This window comes from Lates calcarifer, linkage group LG3 (assembly GCF_001640805.2).
Source record: "Lates calcarifer isolate ASB-BC8 linkage group LG3, TLL_Latcal_v3, whole genome shotgun sequence".
In the NCBI taxonomy this organism is placed as follows: domain Eukaryota; kingdom Metazoa; phylum Chordata; class Actinopteri; family Centropomidae; genus Lates; species Lates calcarifer.
In genome coordinates this window covers 16,437,987-16,465,897 of record NC_066835.1, presented here as the reverse complement: position 1 = coordinate 16,465,897, position 27,911 = coordinate 16,437,987, and the positions used below count along the sequence as shown (strand labels likewise).

General features: G+C 40.2%; 1 protein-coding gene across 2 annotated transcripts in view; it reads left to right on the top strand.

Annotated features, from left to right (window-relative positions):
- angpt1 (angiopoietin 1) overlaps positions 1 to 27,911 on the top strand; it is a 50,161-nt gene that overhangs the window by 3,016 nt on the left and 19,234 nt on the right. Inside the window, exons 2-7 of one of the 2 annotated variants that reach the window (XM_051067984.1) lie at positions 17,254 to 17,294; positions 17,375 to 17,530; positions 18,155 to 18,276; positions 19,551 to 19,783; positions 25,623 to 25,750; positions 27,427 to 27,528. In XM_051067984.1, coding sequence (XP_050923941.1) covers positions 17,399 to 17,530; positions 18,155 to 18,276; positions 19,551 to 19,783; positions 25,623 to 25,750; positions 27,427 to 27,528 — 717 coding nt within the window. In that variant the 5' untranslated portion in view covers positions 17,254 to 17,294; positions 17,375 to 17,398. The remainder of the gene's footprint in view (positions 1 to 17,253; positions 17,295 to 17,374; positions 17,531 to 18,154; positions 18,277 to 19,550; positions 19,784 to 25,622; positions 25,751 to 27,426; positions 27,529 to 27,911) is intronic. The other variant, XM_018686093.2, reaches the window with a different exon arrangement.

Here is a 27,911-nt window from a genome sequence, read left to right as displayed (position 1 = left end):
TGACTCCCAAAGGGGATCCATGTGTCAAGAAAGACCAGGGGTGAAATAAAACTGGCTTTATCTTTGCTCAGTGGACCTCATCTGTCTGTGATAGTACAAGTGATACTATGAAAACACAACGGCAGCATTGGTAGACTGAAGGTTTGACTAATGAGACCTCTAGAATAACTTTCTCCTCAGATGTAAGAATGGGAGCATGTTAAAACGTCTGCTATCACCACTAATACAATCATGCTTCTTTCCTGACACTGCGTGACCACAGATATTTCTCATTTAGAATAGAAAATTATAGATGAGGTAATATTATTTAATAGATTATAGGATTATATTTTTAAATGTGTGACAAACAGAATTAAATTGATGCATGTAATTGAAAAAAGTATTAGATTATGGAAAAAATAAGCAAAAAGCAGACAGCATGAATCATGAGAAAGACTGATAAGCAAAGGAAAGAAATTGGTGCAGGCATTTCAGGGGACACTTAAACACACACTGGTAATTCAGGCTAATTATGCTGCGTGTGTGTGTGTGGGGGGGGGGGACATCAGGATGCAGTTAACATTTTTCATTGGACAGAAGATTAAGTGACCTGGCCAGTCTATCTATCTTAATCACACCAGGGTTTTTACTGCTTGTCTAAGAGAAAGTTTGCCCTGATGTTGCTCCAATGAGCCCTGATGAAAGAGATGAACGGAGGAGACCAGTCCAGATAGCACCCCCATGCTCGGGTGCTCAGTCCAGTGCGTGCAGGAGGGTGGACGGTTAAGAGTGATGCAGCAAACAGCTGTTGGGGAAGCATTTTAAGTCTGAGATCTTTCCTTCCCTCAACCCAGGGTAAAGTATATGGACCCTGATAACATTCCTGACCAGTCAAAGGTGGCTTGTGTTTGTCCAAGAATTACTTCCTTGGCCTGCCTGCAAGGCCAGAACCTCAGATTGTAGAGGGAAAATGCAGCAAGAAACAAACTACTTCACACATTAAAGAATAATTACAATAAACATTACCTGTGTAGGACCTTAAAAGGACTTGCAGAAATCTAACAGCAGTAAAATATAAATCAATAAATTGCTAACAAAGATAATATAAAACAGCAGGAAAATGAATCACGGTGATCAAACAATATAATGGATGTATGGTTTATCTGAGTTGCATCTCAGCGATTAATAGAAGCAGCCTAGCACCGAACAATATGCTTTATTTACTTTGCTGTCAAAATAAATAAGAGCATCAACATCTACATTTCTCTCGCTACTGTGACTCTCTGTCGCAGAGTGGTATTACAAGATTGGCCGGGTCGGGGCTAGCTCATTAGCATGCTAACTTCAGTAGAAGAAGTGATAGAAAGATAGGCTAAACATGAGTTAACACTGGCGTTGCTTTCCGCTGCTGGAAACAGTTCTTGGTGAGTAAATGTATGAAGTTTGATGCTCAACTTGCCACGTTTCTTCTAGACTGGTAAGTAAACAGTTAATGCTAACATCAGCTATGTAGCGATAGCAAAAACTTATGCGTAGCAACCATAAACTTGAAGCTGGAGCCAGGAGATTGCTAGCTTGTCGTGCTCATAACCCCTAACCCCTTTATCATTAAATTATGCGCTTTATTTTTTATATGGATTCAATAAATGAGACATAAAGTGTTAATGTGTGTTTTGGATGTGCTAGTGGTAAATTTATTACCTTTGAAGCTGTCTGTTTACCCTTCTTTTAAGTTTTTCTTCTTAGCTAAGCTAACTGTCTCCTGGCTTCAGCTTGGTATTTAAGGGATATAAAAGTTCTATCAATCCTCTCATCTCTCTCACAAAAGCAAATAATGTGAAACAAAGCTCTTCTCATGGATAGTAAGTGGCCCGATGAACAGGTTGGTGTAACACTGTTATTAGTGCCAACTATTCTAGCTGCTTTTTGGTGGGCTGAATGAGGATCGGTCTCATGTTTGAAACATGAGAGTGGACGGGTCACTTTACAAAAATAAAAGGTTGCATTGAGTAAAAAGTAGATCAAACACGCATCTCACAGCACGTCCTCAGAGCATCCTTTCTACTTTTCTAATATTTCAAGGACAATGAAAATTTGGCACAGACAGAAGCTCAGCAAGCCAAATTTTGTTTCTGTTTCTCGGGAGTGAAAGTAATAGATCTCCTCATTTCCCTCCTGGTGAAGACAGTAGAAAGTGGTTGAGAGCTGTGTTTCTTGAGAAGGACAGCCTTTGCCAAACTAAGCTGTTGAACAAAGGGGGGGGGGACTATGGTTGCTGTCTTATCCCTGTGAAATTCTCATCATTCTGCCTCTCGACGAGCATGACTGTGCTGCATAAACAGCGGTTTAAAAGGATATACCGACATGTGGGCAGCAGCTTGTTTCCCTTACATACTGGGAGTTCATACGAGAAAGGGTGAATATGTTTCTCTACTTAATGCTATCAGAGGGCCACACAGCATGTCTGGGGTTCCAAGGAGAAACCTATCTATTTTAGGGGTGACTTCCTCTATGAGAGTTTATTTTCACTGATAACGTGGGCCAAAACCAACAATCGGGTGATGCAGAAAGGCTAAGAGATGCTCCGAGGAATAAAAAGCTCTTCTTTCCTGACCTTGAAACTTGTAAAAAGGAAACTATGGAAATTACTGAAGGACGTAACAATAACAGCTTCCAGTATTGGTTGCACTATGACTGAAAGTGAAAAGGAAATAGAGCTTTCTGCTTAGCATGTCATGGGAATAGGGAAAAACATTACAGCCATGCCATCGTATTTCCACATGGATGCGCCCAACATCGTTAATGTTGATGATTTTCAGGAAAAGGAGCATTTAGTAGTTTTGTCACACTCAATATGGCAAGCCACTTTGTTTTGAGACCTTCTCGCCTTTTTTCCTCCCAGAAATCATATTTCAGTCCAGCTGGTGGCCTCAGACATGCTGGAATTTTTGATATTGGGCAGACAGGTCTTGTAGATCTATGCCTCTATAAAGCTCAGTGAATGAAGCAGTAAATTTCATGGTAATTTTGATATGTGTCTTGAACCTGTCTAGTTTACCTTATGGCAGCCATAAAGCAAGCACATGGTTCCTTTTCCATCACTCATTTTAGTGTATAATTCTCTGGTGGGTACTTTATACAGGATTTATTTTGTTTTAATTACAAGGTTATACATTTGGATGAACACATGCAGGATTTATGGCATCCCCTCCAAAAACATTGTTGCTAGCTTGTAGCTTGGCACCCATTGATGCATCTGCTGAATAAATTGAGAATTTCCTCTGATACGTTTGTATTTCCATATACCCCTGAGTAAATTCATTCCAGTAATGGTGCTAATTTTTCTTCATTTGGTTGCTGGAGGTATTATGAATGTGAGTGGTCTGCAGCATGTTACTCAGGTATGGAAGTGATCTGGCTAGATCTGCATTCATTTTTATTGGGCCGCTAGAAGACAGTGAAACAGGCCATAAATACAAAACTGACATAACAGATGTGAGCAACATTAGCACCCAATCAGCAACTGTGTCTGTACTTTGTTTGCTGATGAACAAGTAGCAGCTGTCTGTTGAGATTAAAACAACACTGATAAGAGCAGTGAGGTTGGAAACCAAAACAATGGGTTGAAAGATGCTCAGTAGAGGGGAATTGCAGTTAACTGATAATTGTCTGTGGGCTGATCACTACAAGCAACTCCTTTCACATGCATGTAGTCATTTGATCCATTGTTAATATAAAAATATTGATTTTAGCAGCTTTAATTATGAATGTGAGTGCTCTGCAGTGTGTTATTAAGGTATGGCAGTGTCATTTAGATATTTTATCCCACTGTGGCATTTAAATATTTACTTATAAAATGGCTGAAACAAGAGCAAAAGCTTTTTCCAAAAGAATGAGTATAAATAATATTATTTTAGGCAGGCAAGTGGAAGCCATTAGTACTGAGTGTGTAAGTTATGGTCAGAAGAGTTGCCAAAAGCACAAGGTTCATGGCTGTATCTCTGCCACTGCTAAGGTTGAGTGATTATGAACCAAATATGAGATAGTAATAGCTTAGATAGAACGAAACATTAGACATTATGGTCAATCTGAGTGCACAGTTAGCGGGCAAGTAATGTGGTGTTATCACAGGCTGCAGCAAATCACAACTGTGTTTGAACTTACTTCAGTCGCGGAACCGGCTGTTATCTTTGTTGTATTTTTGTTTTATAATGACTCTTGATAAAAAGAGCAAATGATAATATTACTCACTCGTATCTGTTGCTATTTATTTTCCTCCAGACTTCAGGTTCATTTAGATGCTGCGCTGTAAATCAAAGTTTGATGAGGGTCAAGGGAAGTGAATCGGCATGACAACAAAAACCACGTTTGAGAATTTGAGCTGCTTGCCGTGAATACCGCAGGATGTCTACGCAGTTTGAATTTGCAGTAATGTGTCAGTAATTCTTTTTTTTACTTCCAGGAAAAGATAACAGTGAGAAACATATATTGCTGATTCTGGCAGAGCAAGAGAATGAAAGACCATACATTGTAGGTTTAAATGCTGTCGCTAAATGCCTCATTGTATGTTCTTCCAATTTTGAATTTTACTGTAAGTTCTCTCAGGAATCCCTTTGGATCTAACAATTACTGATCCCAAAGTTAATTATGTTATAGTCTGTGAAGTGGGGAGGAAAATTCATGAAGCCTCCCCACATGCTGTCTCTGAGGCCGACTCTCCCCACAGCATCTCTTTGACTCTCCCTTACAGATGTTGCGTTCTGAGTGGATGTCTTTGTCTGTCAGCGCTGGGGGGGGGGGGCCTTCCAGAGGTTCCAGAGGACAGGGCTGTTTCACCTTTTTGGAGTTCAGCCCTGTGGATCGAGTGTTGCTATGATTTCAGATATGTGAAACAAAAGAATCACAATCAGATGCTTGAATCTAAGCAGAATGGGCTGTAGAATCTGTCAGAGCAGTGGATGATGGGAAGCAAGTAAACATGAAAAGAGAGACAGCAGGCGATATAGACAGAGTGTGAGATACGGGGTGAAAGATAAACAGTTTTACTCCCACACAGTGTGGGTTAGATAGATCTTCAAATGACTAATGGTTGGCTCCATTGTTTTTGTTTTGTTCTTGTGGCAATGGGATAGGAGCCACTTGTTCTTAAAACCTTCATCACATCCAGGAATTACCTCACTTATTTATTTAATCCTTTTGTCCCCCCGGTGTGGGTGAGAGAGAGGAGTCACTGGGTGAATATCGTGTGATGCATTAACTTACAATTTCAGACCCACACATCTTGATGGTAGACAGTCTGGAGCTATGCAGAATGGCAGGCTGATTATAGTCTGTGTCTGTGTTCTGTGGGTGGTTTGGACACTTGAGCGTATTAGGTCTCGGTTTGTCGGTTAAGCGCTATGATTGGTGCAACACCTCGTTCAGCTGCTCAGATACAGACGCTCACGCACACACGCATGTACACCCACAAATCTGCATATATGTTTTCAAAACAGAAACACGTTCCTAACCCTATCCAGACCGGTGTTTGCCTCGTCTCTAACTCGAGCCAGGCTTCTCACATTTCGCACAATACCAGGGCTGAAGTTGGCAGGGAGACTGCAGACGTGATGGGGCAGCAGTAAAGTGGGTTAGCCCCTGACATTTCTGTTCTATTTAAAAATAACACCATCAAAACATAGTACAGTACAAGTCAGGAGTCTGCACATAATCATTTACATTGTTGACCTTTCACCACATTTTTTCCCTTTGTCCTTTTTTTTTTTTTTTTCCTATTCTTTTTCTTTTTTTTTTTTTTTTGCTTGTTGCTCTTTTTGTGACACCCCAGTCAGTGATGTCAGAGCAGGTGATTAACTGATGGAAAACACCTGCTGGTTAATGTTTGTGTACCACACTTTGATGGATATTCAAACCAGGGATGCAGCAATGTCACTTTTTCTCTCCTAATGCTGATTTCGGTGCCTAAAACTCAGGGTATTGCCTGATACTGATAATCTATTTACTTTTTTAACTTAAAATGAATATGGAAACTGTGTGAGTGTGGAAACTGATTGGGATCATTCTTCAGTGTTTAAGGTAAGATGAGGCTATATATCACTTGTTTGCTAGACATGCTGTGAGAGTCAAGTTTACAAAAAGTATCACAGTAGCAGTCAGGCTTACTCTAAATTGTGCTGCCGTACTGCAACCTAACAGGAACTCTCCCATAAATCTGTCATTGATTGCACAGATGGATGTGCTTTTTGGTCTGGGTTTACAGCTAAAATACGAATGGTTACAAGTGGTTCTCGATGTTTATTTAAATTGACATGTTTGCAGCAGTCCTGAGATGGAGAGGGTAATCCCCCAGAGGCCTGTGTGTGTATATATTTTAGCATGTGTGAGCACACAGATGAATCTGTGTCACATTAATGTCTGATTCTGCACGTGTTTGTGCATGACATTGTTTGACGCACACATGAGTCTGTGTTTGGATGAGACGACCTTCAGTTTAACCAATGGCCTGTAACGATCAAATGTAATATTCCCTCTCTGGAACCCGTACAGTCTCAAGTTGAAGCTTGGACAGAGAAGAGGCTGTCACATTTTGTCTGTGAGTTTCAAACAGCACTTCTATTATGAGCATGTATGCATGTATAGTGATGCATGATGTCTATGCTGTCTTATCTGCACAGCACAAGACAGGAGCAAGGGAGTGAGTATGAGACAGCACTTGTCCGCTGTTTACAGTGCTGCACTCATACCAATTTCCTGGCATTTCTCCAAAACCACAGCCACCATCCCTATCATTTTCAAGTGAGGATTAAGAACAGGGGTCTGTGTCTTCAGCTGTAATGTTATTTAATAGTGAGTGGACCTACCAATAGCTGAGTGCGGGCAGTTTATAAGCATTTTTCCCAACAAGAGTTTAAACCCAGGAAGCTTCTCAGATGAGCAACAAAAAGGCTAATGTGATTGTGCTCTGGTACACACCAATTTCAAGAAATTTTCTTGTGTATATTAGTGCCCCTATTTTGCTAGATTAGATAACTTTACTCTTGAATAACTGACAAAGCAATCTCGCCTGTGCGCCTTTTTACCATATCAACTGAACTTAATGAGCAGATGGTTTGCTAAATTGTCATGATAGTGTAGATTGCCATTTTTTCAGGGTCACGTTGGCTCAAAAGTTGAGTTTCAGAGTTCATTCTTGATCTTGGAAACAGCTGCTGACAAAAAAATAAATAAATAGAAATCACCTCAAGGTCCATTTAGTACTTGCTGCTTTCAGCTTTGCCAGTGATTACCGGATGGACTGCAGGATGAGATTATATGGCTGTTTGTCTTTGGCGTAGATATGGCAAAACTAATGATGTGAACTCATAAGTACAATTGATGTTGTGGAAATTTAGGTCTGTGGATATTATGTAATGTTTTAGGATGTTTTGCTTTGTTGCCTGAACATAATGATCCCAGTTGCGCTGGTTTTTATCATTCAATCCATCCTCTACTTTTGACTGTGTTTACAGAGAAAGAAATGCAAAAACAAACAGAACCCTGGGCTCATCAAAGTCTAGGAATTATACCTACAGTACACTGTGTGTCTTCCAAGCTTTTTAAATAGCTTCTCTTTCCCTTGGTCTTATTTAGCATTTTCCCCAGTAGAAATGATCCAAAATAAAAGTCTTTTTGACAAATTGTACTGTCAGCTTGCCATGTTTGTTTCAACTAATTATAGATTCATGACTCAAGTATATTTATCCTGCAGCTTCTCTAGAAAGAGCTGAATCACAGCGAGCAAACAATAAAGGCACTTAAACATGAATGTTATCAGCATTTTCATCCATCATCAGCTGAAGGTCAGACAGCAGCAAATGTTTCTAATGTTGCAGCCTGGCAGTGATACAATAGTGGCTATGGATGAACTGCGCATTATCATTAACCGCAGCATCTATTTTCCTCTTCTCTAACAGCCGTGGTGAACCGCAGGTCAGCCCGAAGCAGTTCCATGTGGAGATGTTAGTTGAGCTACTGCACCTCATCTTCCTGCTCATCTCTTTTGTTTAGATTGAATGTCGGTTCAGCACCACTTAAGGGAAATTTAGGCACAAATGCAAACACACCCAGTCAATGCTGCATCAAAGTACCACCATCAGGTGGTTAAAGGTACCTCATGCAGCCAGTGATGTGATATATAGCCCACTAGCAAAAAGCAACAGTGGGAGAAAAGAAAATGAGTCATAAGTAACATAATCTGGACGTGATGTGATAGCACCAGTCCATCTTTGGTGATTGAGGAAAAGGAAAGCAGAGGTTGTAAGAAAGAAGGGGGGAGAGCAAAACACAGGGAGATAGAGCGATATAGAGGCAGACAGAAGGGGAAAGTGAGAAAAACTGTAAGACTGTGGTTGGCATATGCTGTGGAGATTGTAACCTTGCACGACTACAGGGTTGGTTTATAAACTATGGCGTCCTCGCTTAATGTGAGATGTGGGATGTTAGGATGAAAGATAAACATGAATGTGACGTTGAAGGAAACAACCCCTGTCATTAAATGCTCATTCATTTTGATTAGAACAGACAGCCGGCCCGATAGATAGAGGTGCTGGCACTCAAACTGGAACACTGCAACCATTTTTCCCCCTGAAGTTTTGCCCGGCTAGGAGGTTTAACATACAACAGCATGCGTAGTAATGTTTCTGTCATGGCTGCGCTTAAAACAAAACATGTCGTTTTATATCTATTTCTACAACTTTTTGGCACAGGGGTTCCCCTGCTGTGATGTTTAGAGGGTACACTGGAATGCTAGTCTCAAATATTTGGAAGTAATCGCCTTCTCCGTGGGATGGTGGGTTTGTGGTATCCCTGTGTGCTTGAGTAAAAGGGGCAGACTGACATGGCCTGTGGGACTGACACACACACAAAAAAGCCATCATCACACACATTCCTGCCTGGATGTGTCCCTGAGGAAAGATTCCTATGCTGGACCACGATATCTACAGACTGCCCCTCTGCTAGTACTCAATGTTGAAGACCTCTGGATGAATGACCAGGTCTGAGTTTGTTTGGTTGTTTGGTTTTCGTTGCGCATTCCCATGTCTTGGGTGAATGCTAGTACTTCCTCTCCCATACGGCCAGATACGCATAATTAATTGGAGTAATTTTGGGAGCCATTTTGACATTAGAGAGCAGCACTGAAACTGGAGGATTTGTGAAAATATACATTCATGAGTAAGCTCTACTTCACTGTATTTGTTTTCATTTAACATGGAAAGAAGCCACGTGACGTCTCTGATAGTGATCAGTGCATCTGTTTGAGGTACGGGTCAGACACGAAAGAATATTATATATATAACTTAGTGCAGTGTTTGAGCCAAGAATGTCTGGGAGAGGGGGGTCAATGGGTCCTTCAGTACTTTTCTGGGGCTGCCCCATTCAAGGAGTACAATAAACAGCATGCTGTGAAAACTGTACCTCCAGTTAGTGTCATGAAATAATACCATAATTATTCAATATTAGATATTAATAACATGAATAGGGTGAGGAAGTACTCCCCTTTCATCAGGACTTAACTGTGCTAATGAATAAAACTTTATCAGTATTTCTCTTGAACTCACCTTCAAAGTTCATCTGTGTCTAGAAAACCAGACCAATTCACTGTAGCTTATAAATGTGATGAAACTATGTTACTGCAGTACCTAAGACTACTTTTTAACTATTATTATGTGTTATTATGATATAACACATAATAACATTCAAGTGCGTATAGCTAATGCAAAGTTGTTTATTAATGTAAAATGGTTTATTGACCAACAGATTCATCCCTCTGTTGGTATTTGTGAACAGCACAAACCAACAATATCTAACTTTATATCAAAACAATACAATCCCTAAAAAACATGATGCAGATTTGCCAGATAGGAGCCAGTAGTTTAACTTTGTAATTTTTGGCAAGCTGTGTTGTTAAGGCTATAAAATCTTCAAATGAGAGGCCTGCTCACATCCTTGATTTTACCCTTGATTTTATTGGGGACAATTGGGCGCCCAGAGGTTTGTTTTACAGGGGTTATTGTTGTAATGGTGTGCTCTAGCTCCAGCTATGTGTATACTTTTTCATGCTTCATTACATGCTTTTTAAGAACCTTTTATTTATATTTTTATCATCCTTTTCTCTACAGATATTTTTCTCCACGTGCAACCAGTGACTTGGGTTATATGTGCTACTACTGGAATATAATCGTGAAGGAGAGCCAAATCTTCCTTGTCTAGACCAACTCAGAAAATGAATTTTGATTGTAAAAATAAGCAACTGTCCACACCACTGCACCAATATCAACAAAAGTAAAGCAAACATTTCTGTTGGATGTGCTCACACCCGCTCCACAGTGCTTAGGAACTCAAGTATGAGGCAAAACATTTTGTCCATCTCTCTTTTTTTGATGTCGAGAGAAAGTTCATGCTTTTCACAACATTGTCAAAAATTAATTTGTAAACCTCATTTTACTTTTGAAATGAATTGGCTTTTATCTTACATATTACAGACCTACAAAAGACTTTCTCCGATACATCTTGCACTGGGACTCTTAGTTAATCATGTGAGGTATGTCTTGTAGACATAACACTGTCAGAGCTCTTGATTTAAAAAGTCTTTTCAAGCTAGAAACTACATTCACATTGTGTGATCTCTGGTACTGATGGTGCATCAGTCTTCTTGTGAAAGAGAAAGTTAAAAGAAGATCACAACTGAGAAATTTGTGTCTGGGGGGAAAAGTGATGGTAACAATAAAAGCAGATTTAAAATATGTCATTTATTTTCCCAAAGGAAACTAAAAACCACAACAGCACATCCAGTCTCTTTTCATTTTAGACATTTGACCTCACAAATACATTTTTATATCTCAAATTTGACTCAACTAGAGCCACATTCCTGCTAATTAATGTTTCAAAACAGGATTTAGCATCAAATTCTTAACATTTTACTCAGTCTTTCTTGAATTCAAACCTCTGTGGGTTTCTATTATTGTAACTTGAAATAAATTAGTCATATTCAGAGCTCGTTAGTCATTTGAAAGAATCAACATGTCAAAATTTAACGTAACATTTTCCACTCAGTTATTACAACTTGTGGTTTATTTGAATTTTTAACTCTGAATAATGATTTTAAAGGTCATGTAGTTTGTACATATTTGACAGAAGGACTGGAAAATCAATTTGGCCAAAGCCATTTGTGCTCAGGTTAGAAGTTCTTATTTGTTTTTCCAAAGAAACAATCAACCATCCTTGAAAACTCTTCCATTAGCCAAATATTCTCACTTTCTTTTATATTCTGCCCTGTTGACAAACCATTGTGACAGAAAACCTTTGAAGGGTGGAAAATGGTGTGCTTTTTAACCTGCCAAATGATTTTGGGCCCTTAAAACTAAGCACCATGATTTACTCAGTGATTTTATACAGAGGAACGGCCAGTTTGTTTTCAAGTTGTGTACACAAGCCTCATTATGTCCTTGGAAATGTGCAACCAACGCGCAATTGACATCAACACAATAGCATCTTGACAGAAAGACAAAGGGAGGGAAAAAAGAGGAAAGAAAGATGCAAGGGAAGAGAAAAAAGAGCCTTAGAACGGCGGGTGCTGGCAGTAGCAGGGTTGTTTTTCGGATGGCAGTCAGTCTTTCTGGCTGTGGCGAGTCCTGGAATCAACAGTTCGGACAGGGAAATGGAGATGAGGCAGGGGCTGGACCACCCACCTCACTGCACACCCCCGTTCCACCAAATATGACGAGAATTGATCACTAACTAGACCGATCGCTAAGTTAAGCTCTCCATTCTTGCATGGCACATATAATATCTACAATGATAATGATGGCAGATTTATCCCTCAAATTTTAAAAAAGAAATTTTGAAAACAATGGGTCCTTGATTTCAGATGGGGGACTTGAGTCACAGCAGCTATCATATGATTGGAAAGTGATCGTTGAGGGAAAGGGTTTATTGATCAGTCAGTTGATCCAAACCCCATTTCAGAGTCAAGTTTAAGGTGCTATTTTACCCACTAAAGCACAGGGGATATGTCTGTTTGTTTCTTATCTTTGTACTTTCATCTGCCCTGTTGGCCAGTCTCTCTTAACTGACATTCTATGAGAGGAAAAAAAATGTGGCAGCAATTGAGTAAACGCCGAGATATTGGCCACCAGGGCGAAGGTCACAGAGGTCAACTGTGAGTTCAGCCTCAGTTGTTACTCACCTAATCTTGACAGAGTTTAAAACAGAGGGCCTTATAACTGTTTCAAGGTGGATTTAAAAACAAACAAGCCAGTGACTGAGTAAGAGAGCTTTCTAAGATATACGTACAGATGCTGCCCGTATATATAATGCTGGAGAGTGACAGTACAGTGAGTTAGGGTAACACTTCCTAAAACCCTGCTAGGGTTAATTATAGGCCCAGGTTTCAGAGAGCGGTGTCAGATTCACCTTTCATTTCGGTGGGTGATAAGAAGGTATAAGTGTATTTGCTGGCGTTGGTCCAGAGGTGGTTTGTGATACACCAGGAGGTGCTGATTTTGGGGGTGGGTAACAGCCCCCATGCTCTGGTCCATTATAGTGGTCTGAAATGGTCTAAGCGTAAGGGATGCATCCCAGAAGCCAGACCTCCACCGTAACACCATCACCATCACCTCCACACACACACACACACACAGCCAGAGATAAGCAGAGATGTGACAGTGCTAGCTGTAAGTGCTTTATACAGTCCAGGCCCACTGTTTTCTAACTTTCACAGTGTCTCTCAGGACTGTCACGGCTGCTGTTTAGAGAAAGATCAAGACCCCCCTTTTGGAATGGAAGTTACACTCAATGGGAAATGTCAGAAAAGTGGTAAACATTTGCACTAATCTGTTACAATGATAGCAGGGAGTATCATCTTGAGGGATTATCTTGTTCTTGGCTCTCAAGCGATGGCAATTTAGCAGCTTCACCATGAAAATTTACAGAATATGTATGTCTGGGATCTTAGCTGATGGATTTTGTGGCTTTTTGCCTGTGATGCTTTCCATGAAAATGCTTGCATGTGGTCCAGTTCATTCAGTAACCTAAACACTTGTCCCTCTGTATGATGAACAGTCCATTTGCTCTTAAAATCTGCATCCTGTGACATGCTTAATGTTGCACAGCTTGCCATTTATGTCCCAGACAGCCCGAAGCAGCTTGTTTAGTGCTTAACAGCCAATTGTACCTCATAAACTGTCTACATGGACCAGTCTGTGCGTGTTGCATTATAGGTGTGTAGTCTAATGAATCTCAATAGCTGGGATGTCAGGCAGCATCATTAGTAAAGTCACAGGCAGTCCACATGAAGTCAGCCTGTGCCAAACACACCACCTAAAAACCTTTATGCATCAATATAAAGTAGCACAAAGGGAAACATAAACTTGTGTTTATGTCACTCTCACTTAGCAAACAGTGATTTTGTGAAACCAGAGGCTAGATGTAGCTATTTCTAAAAGCAGAACCTAGTTTTATTTCACCATCTGGAAAGTCTCTTATAAATCACTACAAACCAGATTTATTTTTATTTTGATGAGAGTGGCATTTCATTTGAATTCCTCTTTGTTTTGAAAGTGAAATGCTCACGCACAGAGACAAACTGACAGGGGTTCAAGTTTTTCATCTTGAAAGACTGTAACTTTTGAAAGAAGAAATAATACATTCCATTTTTTTTATTGAAAAGATGAAGCAATAAAACACACCCACTCTTCAGTACGCTGAGTAGTTTTGCAGCAAAAGCCATACTTGGTCTGGTATGACCAGTGGGCTGATGGTGGCTAATCTCAGCTAACTCTAGGTAAACATCGCTGTATAACAGACATCACAGTTTACTGACTGTATGTCTCCTTTCCACATCTGCTACTGTTACACTATGTATTCAGTTGTATAATAATTGTCACTTGCTGCTGCTGTTCAAGTAGTTGCACTTAAAATATGTAGTTTAAAGATAATGTGACCCTGTTTTGAGTTTACTACATATAATATTGTTTGATTGTAACTGTGGATTTCCCTCATACTCATACTTCCCTCATACTCCACCTTGCGCTTACACCTGAATGTGCAGTTGCAGGATGACCTCCATTTTTTAAGCCTGAGTTGGTGGGCTTCATGTAGAAGCTTACAAAACTGTCAAGCCTTTAAGCCAAGTTTGCTGGTCTGAAACCTGTTTCTTGTCAAATTCCCATTCGTGAGAAGAATTTATGAGTATCAGACAAGATGTCAACTTGTCATTTCATTGGCTTTTTTACTACATCTCTTGATGTAAAAGGATAGAACATCATGAATTGAAATTAATTGGTTCCAGTTTTAGGTTAACTAAAAGTGGTTATATTACAATATATTCTGGACAGAATCAGTTGCTGGCATAAGAACCTCACGTCTTAGGAGGAAATAACGCTCCACAACTTTTGCATTCTCATTATGCACTCATATTTATTTCACCATCACAATCCCATTCCCAAATGATGCAAATTTGCATTTCAGTTCTGGCAGTGGAAGCGAGTATTTGCTTTCATCACTGACAATAGTTTCTATTGGTAGTCACTGACTGGAAAAGCAGAGCGTTTAAGTGGAGTCGAGGTTAGAAACCATTTAAATAACCCAACACCCACATAGACCTATTTTACGGCTTCCCAAGTGGTGATTTTACATGATTGGGTGTGTTTGTGTAATCTTGTTTCTCCTTGGTACTTTCCATTTATAACCCCCACCAGATCCAGCCATGAGTCAGCCACATTCCCTAAGAGACAAACCATGCAATGATCGCTGGGCTTAAGTTTCCCTCAGCCATCTGTCCCTTCAGTACCTTTTCTCCCAAGGTGACTTCACTGTGCAAAGCCCATCAAAGTCCTCAAACACTGGACACACTAACCTCAGCAGATGAGTAAACTGCAGTGCAAAGCTGCTGATGTAAGATGCACAAAGAGCTTAGGCCTAAACGGATGTAAATACAACCTATACAATCCACAGTTCTGATATTTTACATTTCTAGATGGACTGAAAACCATTTCCAAACACAGTCACATTCTATGGTTCATTATCAGGCAGAGTAATCCATCATTACTTGAGTTTTGTGGATTCCAGACTTCTTGTTTTCTTTCCAATTCCTGGGGCCAGACCATTGGAGGTTATGTGGAAAGTGACACTTATATCAGCCTTATGTAGTTCACAGCTAGGGGAAGCTGTATTATGTCTGAAATCCGGCCTGAAAAATGTTACATTTGACTTTAATATAGTTGCCAAGGTGGGATATTACATTGAGAAGTTAATACAACTTGGCAGACCTGTGCAGATAGCTGAGATCTGGATGTTTCTGTTGAAGAGCAAAGAGCTCCATCTCTGTTTTGTTTTATTGTCTATCAGTCTTGGACTGATTGAAATGTTGCACTTCATCTATTATTTATAAAAGCAGGAAGACTTTTTTTCTGCAATTGAATGAGTACTAGAAATATCAACAGTATAAAAATTATCAAGATTTTATTTGTTGACAGATACAGAGAGAAAGGATTTTTCTGTTAGTTTTAGAAACTTTATGGTCACCAACATGGGTCCAAAACCAACATATATATTTACTGTGTAAACTATAGCATATAAATAGTTCTTCTATGTGCCATGGCATTTTGTCATTTTAGATCAAACATGAATTGGAAACACTCCAGCATACAACTGTCAAGACTGGGTCATAATGGGCAGATATTTGTCCATTTGTTATTTCCGTGTGTGAGCCAGATAACTGTCTAAACCATCCAAGAAGGGTTAAATTGAAGGCAACTAGACTTGGCTGTACATTCTTGAAGACTTTTCACTTCTCTTCCAAGATGACGCTTTAGTTCTCAGTCAACCATGACCTGGATGACACAGAATCTTCACAGACAACAGTTCAAACCAGCTGCCATAGGAATATAAATGTTAATATCCCTTTGACTGGGTTCTCATTGGGTGTGTACCAGGACTAACTTGATAATGGTTACAATTTGCACCTTCAGAGAGATGGAAAGATGAACTGAGACTTGTGCTGTCACCAGCTGCTCTCTGTGGAATTGTCTTTGGCCTTAAACATACAGAGAAATTGTTCCCACTTTAGAAGGTTATTTTTGTTCTAACAGTGTGCCAGTACAGTGTGTACCAATACTTACATGTACTGTAGGTACAAGGGAATAAGCTGTGAAGTTAGGGAATAAGGAAGGAACAGTCTGTGAAGAATTTGTACTGTAAATGTTTTTTAACTAACAGGTATCCTACACTTAATTTAGATTTACAATTTAACCCAAAGTAATGGTCATACTGTAACCAATAATATTAGAATAGTTACCTGTTAAAAATATTAAGTTAAGGGATTGTTATTTACTCCCTAACTTGTTCCCTTAAAAATATGGTACTGCTACACTGTACAAAAAGCTATATTGTAAATTGTAAAAGAATTATGCTGTTCACTGTAATCTAAAGTACTGTCCTCTAACCAACACAGACTAGTGAGTGCAGTGTAGTTCAGTTTCTCAGTGTGCATAGCCCACAGCTGCAGAGTGGGAACTGTTGCTAAGGACACCAACACATGTGATGTTGTTCAGTTTGACACTGATTTGTCTTGGCTGATATAGTCTTGAAAAATGGCTGTTACAGCTCATTGATGAGCCAAAGCAAAACTCAGAAAACATCTTTTATAGATCAAGCGTTTGACGATCTCCCCGCTGGCCCATTACTGAATCATCTCAGTGTGTGTTCAGACCGTGAGCCACCAGATGAACAAGTGGACACTTAAAATCGAATCAAGTTATGTTTACCGTATTTATAAAACAAAAAGGTTCTAATAAGTAATCACTTGAGGCAACAAAATGATGTCAAACACAGTAAGACACAGGGAAACAAAGCACATGAAAGTACATTGTAGGTTGACTTACACCTACCCTCTCACGCTGCAGTAAGAGAAAGGAAAAAACGCCTGAACGTTTCACTGGAGGGACAGTGAAATAAAGAATCTAAGCACGCTGCACAGATGGTCTATATAGTTAATCCATTAGAAGAATCTTGTCCAACCTCAACCTCTATCTCCATCTTGTCATTTGTTTGCGTTTGGAGATAAGGATGAAAGAGTTCTTTCCAGACAAGCTTCAGTGAATATCTGTTCATCTCTGCTTCTTCCATCACAGGCTAACCACCTACATCTGTCTCTGTCTGTACTGACTAAACCCATTCTTTGCTTGACTGCCACTTAAATGATGAAAAAAATTATGTTTGTTTGTATGTTGTTTTCAGATGTACATAAGAAATCCCTCTCCAGTGAGGTACATTACAAGGTATCCTTTAAACCCGCTCGACTAGACTCTCAACATGAATCAAAACCATTTTCTGCAATCTTTTTTCTTTTCTTTTGCAGATTGAAAACAGCATTAAAGAGAGCATGAAGATGGAGATGGCTCAATTGCAGCAGAGTGCTGTCCACAACCACACAGCAGCCATGTTGGAAATGGGCACCAACCTCCTCTCTCAGACGGCTGAACAGACACGCAAGCTAACTGACGTTGAGACACAGGTAACACCCTGTTAAACACACTTGCGATAATGCTCTCGAACACACTCTGTTCTCTCTTTACTGGCTTTTTCTCATGAGCGCACACAGACACTGAGAGGATCCATCCAGTGCTCCATTAACTCAGCTATTCCACAGTCGACTGCCCCAAAAAGGTTAGAGCGAAGTGGCCAAAGTCAATAGTGATGCTATATAAATGCCTATCCCTTCTTTGAGTTATTTGGCTTTGGTTCCTTTTAGTGTTTATATGGAGAAGTTTGAGGAGGAGGTGATGGAAAGTTGTGAAGTTAGCGGTCAGTAATTTTTGCTAAAGCACTAAGAAGATAACTGTTTGCAAAGTTAAAAAAAGATAATGATAGCAGAGATGAATATTTCCTAAGTATTACCATGTGTTGGTTGAACACTTGACAAAATGAAAATAAAGCTGATGGTTTATATGTGTAGAGAATGTGCAGCGCGTTTTTTCCTCCAGTGTCTAGAAAACCTTAAATACAACCCTGTGTTTTTGGTTTCTACTCAAGGTTCAGTGCAGATGTACATAATGTTAGCTACTATTACTGCAGCTGCAGAGGCATAATGTTGTCTTATTTATTCTTTACATCTGTGTATTTCTTTTTTTAATGGTAGGTTCTTAATCAAACATCGAGGCTCGAGATCCAGCTGCTGGAAAACTCTCTCTCCACGAACAAGTTGGAGAAACAGTTAATGGTCCAGACCAATGAGATCAGCAAACTGCATGACAAGAACAGGTAAACAGTCAGCACATCAAGCAAACAAAACCCACACACACTGGCCACCATCCATACTGCAGCAAATTGGACAAATATATTCTGGGGGAAATAAAGATGATACATCAACTTTATTTCTGTGCAAGAAAAAGCACAGTTTTCACTCTATCTGCTGTTCTCTGCAAGGATTATGTAAACAAAATCAAAAGTTTGCTACCAGCTCCCACTTACTACCACATACTTTGTCAATTTTCCAAAACAATTTTCAGTTGTGTAAACAACAGCATGATAAAAGCTTGTATTCTCTGTGATGTTCAGCAAATCAGTCTCAAATCCATGAAGCTGTGCTTTCCATGTTGGACCGCTGTGCATTTGTTGCAAAATCAAGGAGTTAACATGTGGCTTTTGGATACATTTTCATGTCTCCAAAGCTCTTTTTTTTTTTTTTTTTTTACAGTGATTGGTCCTGTGGGATTGTTATAGATGGGTTTGGTCCACATTTCTCCTTGCAGTATCCATAGAGACTCCTTGCAATCACTTTGAAAAAACAGAACAGCATTTGAAAGCAGAGTCTCTGGTGATTCTGACTTTTAAGTCTTTCTTGAGGTTTATGGAGATAGATTTCTGAGGGCAATTTCCTTAAGCTTGAGCAGTTACGACATTATTCCATCTCATATGTGTCGTCTTCTCTTTTTCCTTTACCAAATCTATAATCGAGAGGGAAGATATGATTAGTAAATGAATTTGATGTCAGCTCATATCATCTTTCAGGCATTGGATTGTATAATAGTAAAGCTCAAATACTGTAAGGGCTTATTCGTTTATCTCAGATGAATCTGTTAAGTGCATGATGAAGGGTATGTTTATACTGTGCGGGGAACACATAGCAACCAAACCTACAGATGTCAGTATTTGTATTTCTGTCTTATGGAAAGTTCCTGAATTTGTGTTCCCATATCAGTCACTGGGAAGGGTGTGTATCACCCCATTTTGACTCTAATTACTCACAGTGTTCATCAGAAAGAAGTAGCAAGAACTAAATCTCAAGCTTCAGTTGCCTGACCCCCATACACAATGGCTACATCAAAATGAAACAGATACATGTTACATAACTGGAAAATCATTGGTAATATCATAACAAAAATTGCAAAACAATACTAAATCCATTTAAATCTTGTGAAAACAAATCTCATTCCAGTGGATTTGGATGCCCTGAAGTATCGTAATAATTAACAACTTCTCCATCTTCCATAACAAACTTTTCTTGACCTTTTTTCCTCCCCGACCCCCTCCAGCCTCCTGGAGCAGAAGATGTCAGAGATGGAGATGCGACACCGCGAAGAGCTGGAGACGCTGAAGCAGGAGAAGGGAAGCCTCCAGACCCTGGTGGGGAGGCAGAGTGGGGTTATCAGGGAGCTAGAAGCCCAGCTGAGCCGAGCCACAGGAAACAGCACAGCCCTGCAGAGACAGCAGCAGGAGATGATGGATACTGTCCACAATCTGCTCAACCTCTGCTCTAAAGATGGAGGTAAGCTAACTGCAATCAAAGTCTTACATGTTGAGAATTTTGGAACTTTTTCAGCAGCCCAGAATGTAACTATGGTCTTATTCACTAGCAATTTTGGCACTTGTATGGTGCTAAGCATGGAGATGAAGAAAGCCATAACATATTAGAAGTGTAAGTAAATGTTTAACCCAGTGGAGAAGTCTGATAGCCTTGCAAAGCCTCTGAGAATGCATCCAGCAGCTCAAACCTGGACCAATCAGTGAAATAACAGGAACAGTTTAGATGATGACAACAATAAGCAAGGCTGTGTTTTGAAGTTGAACTAAAAGCCAAGAAATCAAGGAGACTGATTTACCTTCTGGAGGCCAACTTCTCACCTAAAAGTTATTTCTTGTTTGATTACAGTGGGTAGTTTAGGTGTAATTTCACATTGCCAGAATAGCAGCTATGTGCTTAGCCACATTTACAGCATTGCTCTAGGGTTGGTCTGCTAGTCTGTCAGTCTGTCTGTTGGTATTAAATTTTGCCATTCAATTTTGGATCATTCATAATCCTCAGGGGACGAAAACGTTTTCTCAACCATTATTGGATGAATATATAGATATTAATGGTCCCCTGAGGATGAATTTCAGTAACACATTCAAAATTTTTATTAAGCCAGTGAAATATATCATCATCTACTTGATGAATTGGCACAAACATTGGTCCAGATATACATGGTTCCCAGATGATGAATGGTTTTGGTAATCCTTTGACTTTTCCTCTAGCACCACCACAAGGTTTACATTTGTGATTTTGAGTGAAATGTCTTGAAATGTACCCCTCAGGATGAATTTTGATAACTGTCTTGATCCCCTAACTTTTCACTGAGCACCATTATCAAGATAACTTTATGACCAATGATTTAGCCATGCCTCAGCTACACTGTGAAGTCCTAATTAGCTAATATTAGCACGTTAACACACCAAACTAATGGTGAACATGATAAACATTATACTTACTAAACATCAGCGTGTTAGCATTGTCAATACGAGCATGTTAGCATTCAGCTCATTGCAGTGCTGTAATCCTTGTGATTTTCCCTGAAGCAAAATCAGTTGCATCCAACATGCACTGGCTCGGTCCATCCAGGAGAAGGAGGGTTTATGTTTATGTTTCAGTGGAGGAGAGCACTTGTCAGTCATCTGACTGATGGTTACAGACTGATCCAAGTTTTGTTCACCCCCGCTAGCGATAACTTCACTCCAAGAAAAATACCTATTGACCTTCGCCAGACCACAATGTGCGAAGGAAAGTTTGTGAATTGGCTGTGCGAGGCTTGAACTGTGAGGCAGCACTCGCACGACTTGTTTTGGATTACTTACTTCCTCTGGTCAGATGTTACAGCTACAACATCTCTGACTTTACGATCCTTATGAAATTCTGATGACACCAGTTATATAAACTTCACCCCATACTGAGAGACACAGGGATGCACTGCTTAATTTCTGCTTCATTGAGAGCAGCATGAGGGAAGGAACACAGTCCTTATCGTAACCTGGTGTGCTCCTGTTAAAGAGGTATGGTGCCTCTCATAAACCAGCATGATGCTCTTTTCTTGCAACAGTCGCTTTCCACGCTGTAATTTTCTAAAGTCTGTCCACACAGCTTCACTAACATGTCAAACAGGACTCCAGTTATAAAGTAATAGGCTTATTTTTATTTCTCTGAGTCTCTCCCTTCTGTTAATAAGAGACCAGGGATTTCCCTTTTGACCCAGCAGCAATGCAACCTCTCTTGTTCGGTCAGATGCTGTGAACTCATTTACCCCTATCTCAGCCGTTTAAATATGAAACCTGCTTGATCCTAACACTGGCCTTAAATCCCATTGGTCACAGGAGATTTGACGTGAATGTCTGCTCTGGGGGATTGGTTGCAACCTCATTTCCATTTGTGGATTTCCTGCAGAGACGCCTTGAGACCCCACAGTGCTTCTCTAGGTTTCCCATCAGACAGGAAACAACAAGGGCATGAAGGGATGTAAGAGCCATGAGTGGATAACTGCTGCACATGATTAACACATGCTTTGTATTTATCATGCTGCTGCCTTTTGTAATTTTAATGTTCCATGTAATAAATGTCACGGATGGCCTTTACTCACACTCCATTTGTTTAGTCTGGATTTGTGTATGTTACATTTAATTACTAGAGGTCTTTAGAGACAATCTTGGCCTGACTGGTCCTTATTTATCATCTCAGCATTCTTCATGTTAAGATTCAAGTGTGTATTGATTCAGTATGATTCAACAAGTTTAACTTAATTCACTGTAAATTATACTTTTGTGGTCTTTATTATGCCACCATGTCTGCTACTATTAGTGTCAGTTAGGGTCAGTAGAGCAGGGTACGTCAGCCCATACATACCCCTGTCTGTAATTGGCGGCAGACTTAACAAGTGGCAATAGGAAATGGAACATGGCCGCTGCTGCTCTGTGGTTGGTCCTTTCCTCTTCCATGGTTGTGTTAAAGGTTGAGGCAGGCGTGCAGGTCAGAGGTCTCTCCTTTCTTCACCCCAGCCCGAATAAGTCAAACTGTAATAGCTCCTGGGGGAAGTCTTGTCCAAAGGAGGTGAAGGAGTAGGTAGATTTCACCGATCATCTGACGAGCTGCCCCTGTTTTTCGACAGCATTTAAAACTCGGAAGCAGAGAAGCTCTGTTTTTTCTCTGTTCAGGGGAGGGCTTTTTGTTTGTTTGAGAAACGGATTAGTGTTTTCATTTGAGGAAAGGGTTAGCATTTCATGCCATGGAGTGGCGTCTGCTTGCGTTAGTCTCTGTTTTGAAAACTGAGCCTGGGCATTTCCTTTAAAGCATGGACTCAAGTCATCTTTGACTTTGTTTCAGGGAAGATGACAGATACTTAGAGAAGGGAGTTTTAACACTAAATCTCCATAAATGTATTTCTTGTTTTCCCATTTCTCCATGTATGGCTTTTCCTCCAATTAAGGTTTCCAGTGTGTTTTCAACCATTGCAGTGCAAACTGAGGGTCGGGAAGATATTTTTGATGTGGCCAGATGCAGCAGTTGGAGCTCTTGTTTACGTTGTAATCATTACCTAAACCTCATTAGGGTGCAATGAGCCACACACCGTTATTAACAGTAATTGACCTCAGCTTTGGAACGCTGTGTAAAAATTTCTGGCTGCTAAATATGATTTTGTTTTACAGTGTTCTATTATCCCACTAAATGAATGACATTCATCATTTTTACAGCTGCTTACTCAGAGTCGGAGAGAGCGGAATTATTTTAAGGTTCCATGCTAAGCCTCAAAAAAATGGCATTTGCAGTCTGTAATGCCTCAGCACGACAGTGTGGTGAACCACTTCATTAAACATGACTTAAATTTTGAAGTGCTGCACATGCTTTTCACGCTTTGCTGACAAGGAGAATGAACCAACACCTATTGTTTCAAAATGTGTGCAGGTATTACTAATCACCTTGGTGACCTTCCTAAAAGTGTGGGTACTTCTCACCTTTATATTCACAGAGGGACTTTGAGGATTTTATTATATAGTTGTTGCACATTTCTGGTAAAACTGTTAAATGGAGCACTATGTTTTAGAGCCATTTAATAAGGCAGTAGATACCAATTCCAGTCATCAAAGTTGGTAAGTTAGATAACTGATTTCACCTGGCATTTTAAGTCTAAATTAATCCATGAACACTAAAGGGCTGCAGTATTTAGACTAAATCTGGTCAAACCTGGGGGGTCAAAGTCCTGTTGTTTGTACATCCAACCATACATGTCAGATTTCAGTGTTTAACCAAGATCATTCCCTAACTTTAATGAAGTGCACTAAGTTGCCTAAACACAACTGTAAAGACATTAATGACACATTAGTTACAAGAAGAAGTTACTGTGAGGACAATAACTAATATGCATTGACAGGTTTTACAGATTTGTATTTGTATTTCCTTGTTAAGTAGTTGCATATGTTGCCATTCTTGGGACATTCTTCACAGCTGAGAAAATTTCAGCAGTGTCTGTTCTTTCCAAAGTTGTATATGAAAGAAAATAGGATGTGCCACATTGAACAAATATAACTTTTACTAACTCATGAATGAATCATCTTATCCAGAAATTTCTCTCTTCGCATGTTACACAATAGTGACTACACATTACTTCTGTACTGTGGGAATGAACTGGGATTATTTTATAGTGCTTTGCATCCTTCACATATGAATACACCAGAGAAATTAATTGGTTCTTCTATGAATCACTTCAACTCTCAGCGGTATTTAGAGACTGATTATAGTCACATGGGAGCTGTGATGTCCATTGCAGTCCATTTAGCTCCATTATTCACTCTCCCCAGCTCTAGCATTTTTGCTCATTTGGCAAGGGTACTGATTTATGCAAACACCCAAGCCCTGCTGGTCTTTTCACATGAACCCCCCACTGAATATGAGTCCCCACTGAACCACAAAATATTTTTCTGTAAATAAATATTGGGACATAAATAATATTTGGAGAGCTGGGCAGCAAGCTGTTCAAGGGAGCCGCTCTTACATTGGAGCATCCAGTCCCTCTGCAGACAGTCGTCCTCCACCGAGGCTATTGTGAAATAATTATCCACACTGTTACAGATTGAATACCAGAAAGTTCCCCTCTGACAATGATCTCCCTGACCTCTAAAATGTCCCCCACTGTATGCCGGCTTGGGGTAAATTACCACCTGACAGGGCCACCCTTTGTTGTGTTAGAGTCTGGTGTGCGAGGGCCCACTCTGTCAACCTGTCACAGCAGGAGATTCTTGTCGCTGACACTCAATACTAAGTCAAAATGCTCAGATAGTACACCTAAATAAGCACCCTGCTTCCACCGGGAAGTTTCTGTGCTCAGGAAGGGGGGGATCAAAGTGAAGGCTAAGGATTGCTGACACATTTCACTTTTCACTGACATTTTCTTTGACGCCACATTTCCAACAGTAAAAACAATGGTGTGAAAACTGAGATGAACCCTTCATATAACAGGAGAAAGGGAGGAAGAAAGAGGAGAGGAGGGGAAAAAGTAAAATCGGAAGGAATTTCCATCAATATAACAAGGGCTTGGAAGGTAAATATAAACCACTTGTTATAACAGGAACTTGAAATTTATAGCTTGTAGTATTTTGTCCTTAGCCCCTTGCTTGGTTTCAAAATAGTGCCGCCATAATTATCTACAGATGGAAATGGATGCAGCTGGGCTGTCAAAGTCTGAGGCCTTCTCTTGGAGTGAGAGATCATCCAGTTGATGAACTACTTTTCTCTTGTTAATACATGAATCGCCCTTAGATTTTATCTGGAGGTTACAAGATACTCGCATTGAGACCTCACCGATCAGCTTCTGCCTCAGACTCCTTTTATATTTTATCTTCTGGGATGCACAGATGTGAAATATGATCAATTGACTCCGTTAAGGGCTTGTTTGCAATTTTGTGATTTCATAAAAAATGATAGGACTATGATTTCCATGCTTGACTGCCATAAGAGGTTGCACAAAGGGTAACAGTTTTTAATAGCAGACTTTATTTACAGTGCTATTCGTGTATCTGGTGTATCAAGTGTTTTGATCCCTTCTTTTATCACAAAATATTCTAGCACCAGCATCTGAGCTTTGGCATCTGACCTGTCAAAGTCCAAAATGGTCCCTCTCATCTTTCTAACAAACAGCTGGCATATATGTCAGTTATTGTGGGAAGAGCAAAAACTATGAGATTTAAAGACCACTTGCCACGTCTCTCTTTGATATCGGAGATTCCTGTGTTTAATTTGTCTTTGTCATACAGTATTCTACAGAGAAAAGGCTCTAACACCGTGCCCTTTATTTTTTGTGTCACCACAGTTGTTCCTAACAGTACAAAAGTTGCTGATGAAGAGAAGAAATTCCGTGACTGTGCCGACCTCTACCAGGCTGGCTTCCATAAGAACGCCATCTACAACATCCAGATCAATTCCCAGGAGACCAAAAAGGTGAGAAGCTGTAAGATCTTACAGCCCGCGGTCCACTGTAATGTAAATATATCTGTCTTTTCATCACGACTAGGAAGCACTTTCACAGTGGGTTTATGGAGCTTCACACGTTTTCTTTGAGTTGGAGCGGAACTCAACTTTTTCCATGTGAGCTTAAAGACCACATGCCACCACAGGACGTCAGCCACTGATGAGTGTGAAAGATGGGTGCTAGCTGCTGTAGGAATATTAAAAGCTGAAAATACACTTGGCAGCTTTGAGAGTGCAGGAGTTGAGCAGTGGGGTGAGGTTTTTGAAACAGAGATGTGAAACACGACACACAGCTGATCAGGATGATGGGAACAGTTCAAATGTGTGTGTGTGTGTGTGGATATGTGTGTTCCTATCCCCTACATGCCTACATACTGTTGATCGTTGGGAGTGATGATTTAGTATGTTGGGAGGTTGGCAAAAGGTTTGTGTCTGTTGATTTCTGTCTCTCAAACTAAAACACAGTGCTGCTGTGCTACTCTCAGAGGATACAAATCAAACTGAAACACTAAACTGAAATCTAAGCTATAATGAAAATTAAGTTACTGTTTTTTATTGTTTTTTTTTTCAAATTTTTAAAAGAGGATATAGCAGTTTTTGGACATGTTTGGTCCAATTTGAAATATTTGCATATTTGAAAAGCTTCAACTGGACATTTCTTATGACAGCGACTGACAGCACTAATGTCTGGAGAGCCTCATGTGATAGCTCTACCAATGTTGACACAAGATATTTTCCCACTTTCTTAACACACCCACATAGCTATAGTCTGTCCTTCATCATTTGGGAGGACCCATGGTGCTGTCCACTCAGAAAAGCGAAAGCTAGCAAGGTAGCTAGTGGAGCTAACTAGCGTCAACTTGGAAAACAAATATTAGTCAGCCTTACTTGTTAACGTTAAAGTTTACATCAGTGTGTTTCCATTGTTGAAATATGGCAACAAGTGTTTTGGCTTGACTGAGGTGAAAAAATGGGTACAAAGTCCAGTTGTTTTTGCATGCGTGTGTGTCTGTGTGTGTGTCACGTATACTATGAATGATGAGCTAGTCTCGGGGAAAATGATTCTGTCAGGGGTACTTCCTTAATTATACCCAGGCCGTGTTCATGTGTGTTCAGCTGTGTGGGCTGGCTGAGGTGAGAGACCTTCTCCACTCCACCCTGGGGTCGCCTCCTCAAAACATAGAGCAACACTGCAGATAGAGCACCAGCCCTGCCTTATCAGCTTACACACACTGAGGTCCAAGGTTAAGGGCCACATTATACCCAGGTGTCTGCTGGTATGTGTCCGGCTCAGACCTCTACTTTGATCCTGGAGAAACAAGGCCCTCTGATGAGGAACATCTCTGGGGGGTTGGTGAGGGATAAGGAAACGCTGATTATGTTTGAGGAGGACAGAGATACAACACATTCCCATAAATGATTCATTGGGAAAGCTGGGAAAAGGAGTGTCTGAAACCAAATAATTGTCCAAATGACCCTTCATTGTTAATGCCACTGAGAGTCACATAGGATATTGAATTCAGTACCTTTGTGGTGAAATTACATCTTTGGAATGTATCAAAACCTTTGGGTTCTATCAGTGTTTCATTACCTTTATAACTGCGTGTTTTCCCACCCTCCCTTTCTTTTTCTTTTCAACTGTGTAGGTGTATTGCAACATGGAAACAGCAGGTGGTGGATGGACGGTAATCCAGCGCAGAGAGGACGGCAGCGTGGACTTCCAGAGGACGTGGAAGGAGTACAAGATGGTGAGACAAGACAAATACGTAGACACAGACACTCCAGACACTCATCCATATCCATTAAGCATAAATTACGAAATAGTGTGATAAGCAAAACATCCTGTTTCAAAAATACACTTCTGCAAAATGGATTATGACAAATAGCTTGTGCTTTTTGGCCTTTGAACATGTTGAAAACAGAAGAGAGGCAGGACGCAGTGATCCAAGACCACTTGGAACGCCTCAGCCAGATGTCATTCCTCCTCGGCAATAGCTCCCCCGTCGTTTCTGTGTTAGCAGTATTGTCTAGGGTATCTGAGATTTGCAGTGCTCCTCAGCCACAGCTTCGGTGACATGCTGTTATTCTTCCTCTTTTCCAACAGGAAATTATTACCCAAATTTGAAAACAA